The sequence below is a fragment of the Heloderma suspectum genome, chromosome 10 (assembly GCF_057233095.1).
Source record: "Heloderma suspectum isolate Gila_16-S chromosome 10, 16-S_ref, whole genome shotgun sequence".
Lineage (NCBI taxonomy): Eukaryota > Metazoa > Chordata > Lepidosauria > Squamata > Helodermatidae > Heloderma > Heloderma suspectum.
In genome coordinates, this window is record NC_139467.1 from 30,855,082 (window position 1) to 30,865,422 (window position 10,341).

General features: G+C 45.1%; 1 protein-coding gene across 6 annotated transcripts in view; it reads left to right on the top strand.

Annotated features, from left to right (window-relative positions):
• Nucleotides 1–5,668, top strand: part of WASF2 (WASP family member 2) — a 62,014-nt gene extending 56,346 nt beyond the window's left edge. For all 6 annotated transcript variants that reach the window (XM_084815747.1, XM_084815745.1, XM_084815751.1 and 3 more), the window contains one exon: nt 842–5,668. In XM_084815747.1, coding sequence (XP_084671873.1) covers nt 842–999 — 158 coding nt within the window. In that variant the 3' untranslated portion in view covers nt 1,000–5,668. The remainder of the gene's footprint in view (nt 1–841) is intronic.
• Nucleotides 5,669–10,341: the final 4,673 nt, after the last annotated feature.

The window sequence follows — 10,341 nt, forward strand, 5'->3', positions numbered from 1 at the left end:
CTAGATCTTTAGCCCTTAGCAAGCATGTATTGGGAATGCCTTCAGCGAACTTCCCTCCTCTAATCCATTGAGGATCTCCCCTTTGAACCTTTTCCAGTTTGACCTGTGAATATCTTTGTACACCACACATCCAAACAAAGTAGCATTTCAAAGGACAGTATAACACCCACACTTTGAATGTCCTTTGGTTATTGCTTGTTTGGGTTCTTCAGTGCCAGAAGTAGTTTAACCTCTATGTTCCACCAAGCTGGTTCAAACTGAAGCAGTAGTTGAACTTTTATTAGTTCCAGTTGAAAAGTCACAAGACTGAACGTCCAGATGACTTACATTTTTCAAAGGGGGAAGAGCCATTGCTGCTTTATCCCAGGCTACTTTGCTGTGACCCAAAGACTTTTGCATTTGACACAGTCTGAAATTAGCTTTCTGCACCTCAGTCTTAAGATTGTCATATTGTCTCTGCCATATTTTGTACCAGCAACATTTTTTTCTTTTCCCCCACCTTTCTTGTTTAACATCTAAGGATGCAATCCTATCGCGATGATCGTAAGCCTCAAAACTCAGAGGCTTACAGTCATCCAATGCAGCATGAACACAGTATTTTTTTAAAAAAACTGAAGTGTTCTTCCATGAAACCTGAAAGCTAGCTTGTTTTGTGATTATTTGCAGTTAAAAAAATACCTAATAAAAGATATTCCACTGTTGCTTGGGGTTTTTGTCAAGCTGGGTCAGTGTGCTTCCAGAAATTGTGCAGCCCTTCCCCTGGGCCCTGCACAAGACATCACTAAAGGTCACTACTCCCTGGAAGAGCCTTCAGGTAACCTCTTCCTTCCTTCCTTGCCAGGATTCCAGCTCCGTAAAGTAGAGGAGCAGCGTGAACAAGAGAAGAGTGATGTTGTGGGCAATGACGTGGCAACCATCCTTTCACGCCGCATTGCAGTGGAATACAGTGATTCCGAGGATGATTCTTCAGAGTTTGATGAGGACGAGTGGTCTGATTAAATGCCTGCCCACCCTCCAAGCCACCTTGGGGAGGAGGGGCAGTTGAAGAGATAAGCCCACATAACATCCCAGATTGCCAAAACTTTTCTTCACTTTTCTCTCGCTCATCCAATAACCAAAGATCAATGCACCAAGCTTCCAAAACCATTTTTCAGTGATGGGACTTGTACCTCCTTCCCAGCAAGAAAGAAAATGAAACTAACCCCAGATCTCCAGATTCTCAGGGTCCTATAACAAAAAACACATCTGGTTAAAGATTTATCTTGGGTTGGGAAGATACAATTTGTTGTCAGACTGAAAATTGCAGGTGCTGTTGCAGTCAAGAAGTGTTCTTTAAGAGGACTAGCATCTTAAAGGGCAGTACCCCTGTAGGCAGTGCCCTCTTCCTTTGCAGTTGCATGTCAGGCATTGGAAATACTCAGCAGTGCCTTCCCTTATCCAGTCAAATTGGGAAACGGGCTTAAATTTCTATTCCCAACCCACCCCATCCTTAAATGCTCATTTCAAAACCTAACACAGATGTTCTTAGAGAGTTGCACTATATACAGAACAGTTAGGATCTTCTAAAAGTTGATCCACCACCCCCACAAAGTCCTGTTATGGCACTTTGTGCCCCCCTCCCCAAATGGAAGAAATGACCCAGAGGCTTTTGAGTAGTTCCATATTGGCCAGCTGGTCTCCTTAATAATGAAATTGATATCTGATAAATGGGGGAGCATGTTCCACCACGTGCCTCACGTAGGAAGCCATAAGCACTGGGCATGGTCTTGTATTTCAGTCTGTGGAGTTGCATACTCTTGGTCCATTTGGGGGCCCCTGAGTAGACCAGGTGCTTTTTAAAATTACTAGGAGGGGACGCTTTATGCTGTAGGCTGAGCAGCAGCAAATCCAAGCCATTAGGCTCAGTGTGCTGCCTCTCCAGATACCACATGGGAGCTTTTAAGAATAAAAAGTGTCTGTTGATGGACCAGGTTGGCCATCTGTAATATACGCCTAGTTTGCCTTACTAGCTTGCTTTTAACCCTTCAGTAGTTAGTTCTGAGATATTTTCTCATTTCTATTAGTGGATAAAATCTACAGATCCCCAACTTCAGTTGCAAGGTTGGTTTATACAGAGCAACTCTTACAGATCTTCATTCGATTTTACTTTAAGTTTCACACAGCAGCATTAGGTGCACATGCCTCTTTATAGACGAGGCCCTTTAAAATGGCTTCTCTGGGTTTTCTTGGCTGAGAGCTGGTACGCAGAATATCAGAGGGCAGGTCCTTAAATTTTTCTGGGGATCCTGGTTACTGGAATGATGCTGGCTGCTCCCATAATGAGGGTTATGGGATTATGCATGACACTAGACTGCGCTCCTGCCTTTTTTCCAGTTTGAAATTCTTTCGCCTGCTGTATGCCTGTCCTTCCTTTCTCAGTAGGATGTGCCTTGTAACCACTTTCATACACCAAAGGAAAGGTGTTACTGGTAAAGAGGTGATATTGTTCCTTTCTGCCTTGTGTTTCCAAACCCTTATTGCCTGTCCACTTTTTAAAAAGAACTTCTGATGCCAGAACATAGCCTAGAGCTTAGAGTTGTGTTCAGTCAAGGGACCAAAGTATCAAAAGCAGGCACAGATTTGCTTCCAACTGTGAGGGAGTGGGGAGAATTCATGTCTAAACTACACTGGGGAAGCTCCTTCAGACATTCCCTGTTGTAGGCCTGGTGCTTTTGCTTGTGGCACTGAGGAGCCTTAAGCCCAGCATGTTGAGGAAAGGGTGATAGACTCTTTGCTGGTGGATTATAAAACTTTAAAAAGCACTCTAAATCTTAGAACACAAGATGCTTATAAAAACGGTTCTATGCTTTCTAGCTTCTATTCATTGGTCCTCCTAAAGAAAAAGATCTTTTAAATGGCAGTAGGGAGAGACTGGATGCTGCTTTACATAGAACATTATCCTGGAAGGTGCTGTATCTGCTGTGATTCGGAACACAGAATTTATGTTCAGGCACTAAGATCACCAGCTGGCTTGTAATGGGGTGAAGTGACCTTAGTCTGTTTTGTAATGTGCCTTGCATCTCCTCCCAGTCTGCTGTCAGTCTGTGCAACAAAACCTGCAGTTTTGTCACTATCATTAAGCAGTGATATTTTATGTGGCTTCCTGGTTATTCCTTGTATGAACAAATAGCACATCAGGCAAACCAGGATAAATAATAATGGATTGGGTTATCCATGAAGACACTGCTATCATCATTGTGTACTTGGGATTATGGTAGTAAGTGTCCCTGCTTTCCCATTTCCCATGCACACTGGGTGGCAGTTTCAGTCTGAGTTGCTTATCAAGTGTACAGAAATGGGGTAGGGTAGTGGGCATTCTTAAATAAAGCAGAATGAGAAAAAGAGCATCTCAATATGTGTTCAGAACTCTAAAAGTTTGACAGTGGTGCTAACTCTGTAGCCCTTCAGAGGTGGATATAAAACAAACACACACATACAGAGAGAGAGAGAATGAATAATTCACTCAGGGCTTCAGAAATAACTTAGTAGCTCAAGGTTCTCCCTCCTAAATCTCAATGAGGTCTCCTTCTGTCCTGTTTAAAGAGGTGTAATGACATGTTTCTACACACAGCAGTGAGCTTAACACGAGTACCCGGAAAGAAGAGATTGGTTGTCCAGATTGTATCGTTCAAATGTAGGGCAAGCCTGTACAGCCTCTGACCCACCAAGCTGGTCACAGTCCACCAGCCATGTAATGTGGCCTGCCAGATGCTGGGCAGCACCTCCACCCCTTTTTTGCAGTTCTTGTCAGGCAGTAAAAATGGGTTTATTGAGCCCTCTGATATAAAACAAATGATACTGTGGTCTGGATTAACTAGAACTGAAATGGATGCTTGCCAGGAACGATCTCCAAAATTAGCTTTACTTCAGCCATTCTGACTTTTGTCAACCACGGGGGTGGTGTACGATCAATCTTGTTGGTTGATTTACTTTGGGGTTCTTGAATTTTGCTTTGCCTTAGCTGCATTCTAAAGAAGAGCAGAAATGGCTGTTCAGTTAAGTGAAGAATGGGGTAGGTTGGGGGGAATGCTTGAGCTTCCTTTCCAGGCTTCAGGATTCTTAAGGAAATCCATTAGAACAGTGCTACCGCTGCTTGCATTCTGCAGAAGTGTGCCAGTTACTCGGCCTGCTTTCTCCTTTTTACTTCACAGCATGTTTCTAAGTAGATTCTTTCCCCCCTTTTAGAGTTTTTCTGGCTCTGGTTTTTAAGAGTTCTTTCTCATTGTCCTTTGCTCCAATTCTTGACTGCAGCTACCCTGGGATACAGAATGCTGGGTCCAAAACTTCTTCTACAGGCATTGAACTTTCACTCTTTTCCTTCCTTCTCCATCACAGCTGACCAAATCTAAGGAGAAGAGCCCTTGGAAGTCCCACAGAGCTGTGTCAAGCAGCCTTTTGGGAAATCCAGGACTCTTGAACTACATGCCTGGGGAAAGGGGACTGTGTCCTTTTAACAGGCTGTCCGTGCTTTCAGAAACTCTGAAGCCATTTGGCGTTTGATTTCTTTTGTATGTATTTCCTTTTTAACAAAATCTTGAACTGTGAGGAGGGCTAAGGGTCCGATTTTTTTTTGCATTGCAGCTTTTAACATGATTCATTTAACTGATTTCAGAAACTAACCCTTTTTTCCTATCTAGAATGATAGATGACTTCTATAAGTGCCTTATTTCATATGACACAAGTTATATTTATAAGAGTAATTATTTCAGATGTATCGTAAGGGTGAACCTAAACAAAAATCGAATGTTGAAGGAAGCCTCCTTTTTTTAAACAAACATACATATTTCTAAATAGTTGGTTGACAGAGGGATACCAGCAGATGTGCCTTGGTATCAGTGGGAAAAAATGGTTATGACACGGGTTGCTTGATTCTTACCAGTGGGAAAGGCTGTTTATCAAACTCAGAGCTGGTACATATGCTCCTGAACGCCAACACTGTGATTTCCCACTTGCCGAGCATTTATGTTTTCACATGCTTGCTGGAGATGAGGCATGCGGTCAGGCAGCCTGTTGTACATTGAGAAGCTACTGTATACCCAGACTTGGCTGTTACCCTAGACCAGCTTTCCCCAACCTAGTGCCCTCCAAATGTTTTGGATATCAACTCCCATCAGCCCCAACCAGCATGGCCAATCAGGAATTCCAGGAGTTGTAGTCTAAAACATTTGGAGAGCACCAGGTTGGGGAAGGCAGTCATAGACTCAGCAGTTGTGTGAACTGGCCCTTAGGGTGGATCCAAAAGAATCTGAGTTTTTCAGAAAATGCTGTAATGACTCCACTCTTATTCAGTGCTGAGTCCAGTAGCATGTATGTTTCTGTACAACTCGTTTGTCGGGTGCCACATTCTAGTTTGTTCACCTTGCGTGAGGAGGCGGAAGTAGCATCATTGAGTCAAGTAACGTTACTTCCCTTTGGGACCCTCGTTCAGAATTTGTCCCTCCTTGTTCATCTTACTGTCTCTGATTGCAGTTCTTAATCGAAACTTTTTTTTTAATATTGCTTTTATAATCTCTTCAGTCTTGTCTGTCTCTCTTTTCTTGAGGGACTTTTTGTAATGTACATGTGATTTTAAAAAATACTTTTTACCATGTAAACTTTAAAGAAATTATAAATTCTTTCTAGCCAATCGACTCTTGTGTCCCTTTTACTTGGAAATAAGGGGAATAATGCCATTGCTTGGGGCACAAGGAAGGGAGTGACTGTTCACCTTATATTATTTGCTCTGAGGACTGGAAAGCCTCTTCATTGAACTTCTTGGAATGTACGGGGCTGAATTTCTACAAATCTCTACAGGGCTGTATGTCTGTACCTATATAAAAGGGATCACCTTTATCATTCTGGGTTTCTACACAAGTCTTCCCTCAGGTGATAGTGCCCCAAATAAAGAGCGCAGCCTTTTTGTCTGTTTCCAGTAAATTATCTGTAAAAACACGAGAAATTGTCTTACTGGATCAGACTAAGGGTCTGTGCTTTATCTAGTCCAGCAGTTTGTCTCCCAACAGCGGCCAGCTGGAAACCTCGCAAACCCAGTGAGGGTGGGTTGTTGGGTGTGACAAGCCACCCAGAACCCATGGGCTGTTTTAGGGTTGCGGGTAGCTTGCCAACTACCCCAACAACCAACCCTTGCTGGGTTCGCACGTAACGTGAAGCTACGGCATGCCCCTGCTGTCCCCCAAATACTCAAAATGGCCGCTGTCCAACGAGAAGCCCATGAGGAAATTCACCCATAGTGGCTTCTCCTTGCTTGCAAACCAGGTCACTGCCTTGGCTGTGCTTAAAGCAAGTTCACCCTCTTTGTTTTATCTCAGTTGAACCCAGAACTGTTTTCTATGATCCCTTGGTTTAAACCAAGAATGTGGAACATGTGGCCCTTTGGGTGATGTTGAACTGCAATCCCCATCATCCCCTACCATTGGCTATCCTGGCTAGGACTGATGGGAATTGCAGTCTAACACCATCTGGAGGGCCACACATTCCCCACCCCTGGTTTAAACTATAAAAACTTGGGGCTCCAAGCCCTCAGCGCTTGCCTGCCCTCCTGTAGTGTTAGTGTTCCTACAGTGTCAGTAACATGACTTTCTACTTGCCCATAAAGTTCTGTGGCTTATCACATCTTGGTATAATTTCAGTCAGTTTCTCCAGTGATTATGACATTTCTCACAGCCATTCAGAAATAAAGCTCTCAATGAGAGCTTTCCTTCCATTGCAAATAGCAGGCATGGAGTGAAGCCTTGGGAAAGGGTCTGCCTGGCACCCGCCTGGCACCAAGATGCGAATAATGTCCTGTCTAGTTTGGCCCACAGAAACAAGAACCAGGCAGAAACAAAATGAGGCTGCAATTGATCTTTCCTTATTCAGCTCAATAGTTACAAGAGGATCCTGAATAAGAGACTGGTGTTTACACCCATCTGCACGCTAAAGTAAGCTTGAGCCACCCCAAATTGTACACTCCCATAAAGAGTGTTACAGGTGCCCTAGTATTTTCTTTAGGGTGACTGCTTAGGAATTGCCCAAAAAGAGGAAACGCATCATCAAAAAAGAGGACATAAGAGTTGCATGAGCTAATGCATATGTACAGATGCAAATTTAGAAATAGCTAGAAATTGACATTGAAATGCAGTCTATCCATAGTGCAGATGATTATGACCAGGTGACCTGTGTGCCTGCCTGTTCAGTCTACTGTCCAGGTGCTAACTGTGGATGGGCAACAGTTCTTAGGGTTCTTTATCTTAAGCTGGACTTGGACTGGAAGCCATTCAAGTCGAGGATGGTCCCCTGGTAGCCCTTCAAATAGAGGACTGTCCTCATTTTTAACACATGATGCCCATTAGGAATAAGGATCTATGGCTTTTTTTTTTTACCTAGAATGAACCATGATCCACCCCAAATTGTACACCCCCACTGCTGGAGGCCATGCTGGAGCATCTTGAAGCCCAAGGCTAAGGTTGGGCTGGAAGTGCATAAACCAGTTCCATCTTCAGGCTTCTGATGTGGCTCTCTACTGATTTACGGGGCAACTAACTTTAGCTTTGTGCAGGTTAGCCTAAAACACCATCTCCCTAAGTTCTGAAGCTTGTCAATACCATCTTACCCTTGTACAAATCTGTGGTGCAGCTGCACTTGAAATACTGTGTACAGTTCTAGTTCCTACACCTCAAAAGGGAGTTGGAAAAAGGGCAGACAAGGGCAACCACAATGACCAAGGGGCTGGACCAAGACCCTTACGAGGCATAGTTACAATTTTGGGGACGGTTTAGAAAACAGGTAAGTGAAAACATGATAGATGTGTACAAAATTATGCATGGTGTGGAGAAAGGTGGATAAGGAGTTTTTCTCCTGTCCTGCATGATACTAGAACCCAGGGTTATCCCATGAAGATGAATGGTAGAAGATTCAGGATAGATAAAAAGAAGTACTTCTTCACACTGTGCATTATTAAATTTTGGAATTTGTTACCAGAAGATACAGTGATGGCCACCAACTTGGACAGGTTTAAAATTCATGGAAGATAAGGCTTTCAGTGGCTACTAATCATCATGGCTGCTAATAATGTTCTCCTGTATCAGAGGCGGTATAGCTCTGTACGCCAGTTGCTGGCGGACATGAGCAAGAGGATGCTATTGCGCCAATGTTCTGCTTGGGGGTTCCTCACAGGCAGCTGGTTGTCCAGTGTGTGAACAGAATGCTGGACTAGATGGACCTGTGGTTTGATCCAGCATAGCTTTTCTTACGTTGTTACAAGATGTAAACTCTTAGTTCTGAAATGCAAGTGTGATGTTTCTTCCTCACTTTCCAGTCTGTTGTATACCCTTTCACCTTTGATCCTGCTGCTGTTCCTAATGCTCAGTTGCTCGGTTGCTTCTTAAAAGTCTCTCCAGCTGTTGCCCCAAAGACCCATCAAAACAGTGGCATGCTGATGCTATAGGACAGGAGAGAAGAGAGATTTTGTCAGCCATTTTTGTATGTTGTAGTCCCCCATGTGTGTGTGGGGGGGGAGGTCTGTATTAAGCCTTTTGTCATGATGGGGCACTCGGTTTGCTTAATAGGTCTGCCTGTATTCTATGCCCCCCTCTCCCCAAATACTGTAGTAAAAAATGTGCAAAGGGTGGAGATCTGAGTACATTTGTCAAATAACGGTGCCAGCTTCAAAGATCCAGGATTTTAGAGAACATGGGTAAGGATTGTCAGAAGTCATAGAATCATAGAATAGTAGGGTTGGAAGGGGCCCACAAGGCCATCGAGTCCAACCCCTGCTCAATGCAGGAATCTTAAGTCAGAGCATCGCCGACAGTTGGCTGTCCAGCCTTGTCTTGAATGCCTCCAGTGTGGGAGAGCCCACCACCTCCCTAGGTAGTTAATTGTATTAAAAGGTGGATGGAAAAGAGAGCCTTTGGTGGGGTGGGGGGAGAAACAGTTGCTACAAAAATAGTATCAGGGCCATCGTGAAGAGTAGGCATGGTTGGGCATCTGACGAGGGCCAACACCCCAGCAGGGGCCCAGTGACAAGAGGCCCGTGGAGTTGCTCCTCCTCTTCACCATTGCAAGCTGCTTGTTCACCTGCCTCTTGCTCTGGCCCAGACAGTGGCGGTGGTGAGAAGGAGGAGCAGCAGTTGCCACTGCCAGCTTGCTCACTGGCTCTCTGTCTGTCAAGCAAGCCACTGGTAGCACTGGAGAGAAAGATGATGAGGAGCAATCGCAGCTGGTGACAAGAAGGTCGACCTGCTGAGGGAGAGGGCCCACGGAGGTTGCTTTGCCCAAGGTACCACAAAGACCTGGAGCAGGCACTGCGAAGGATTATATGTTGGGCAAGATCCCCGCCCTTGTCCCAAAGCGCTGGAGAGAAACATCCCAGCAGCTTCTGATTTTCTCAGCCTGCACCAGACAGGGGGCGCATGGCTTCAGTATCTCTGTAACCAGAAGCAGACATTCTCAGCAGAACAGATTTCCTGTTGGATTGCACCCTGGGTGGGAAAGCACAAACAAACAAACAAAAGAACATCGCCCTATAGGAGTGGGGGATGGTTTGTGCTTGGGTGGGGCAGATGATCCTGCTCCCAAGTCCTCAATGGGCCAAATGATGCCAGGCACAATGCCACGCCATGTGTCAGGAGTGTTTCTGAGTGCAGGGAGTGGGAGAGCAATTCAGATTCTGAAGAAGAACCGCCAGACGTGGGGGAGGTATGTTCCCAGGCTAGTCCAGAGATGGCTAGGCAGGCTCCTCAGGTTTCAAAGGTCCACCTGCAGGAGGAGGGTCCCTCCTCACCACTACCCCTGTGAGAGATAGCAAACAGGGAGAGGCGGGGTTTGGGGAGTCTGAATTATTAGATGCCAGACAGAGACGCAGAGCAAAGAGGGAGAAGGCTGGGGTGGAACTTAGACAGTCTACCTGGTTGGCCTAGCGTGAACAGCTGCACCTAGAGACCTCACGAATGAGGGAGAGAGAGGGACCTCCCTCCACCCCTTAAGTTAGGCTAGTGAGACTGCTTAACTTTCTTAGCTATCTTTTGAACCCCCTGAAGGCATTTCCTTGTAGACTGAGAGTCACTGATAATTTGCATCTGTATAACCCTTTGAAGAAATGGATCAAAAGCCGTAGATCCAAGCCTCTTGTCTGTGTTTGATTTGGCATTTGAAGGTCAATGGGGGCAAAAGGAATCCTGGCACCATGCCACGCCCTGGCTGTATATCCCAGAAATGCCACAAGTCTCCTGTGACTTCCTTCTAAGGAAACTGAACCCTGGGTAAGCACTGGAGCCTCAGGACATCTCACCGCCCAGAAATGGGGTTGTTGTTGTTCAGTCG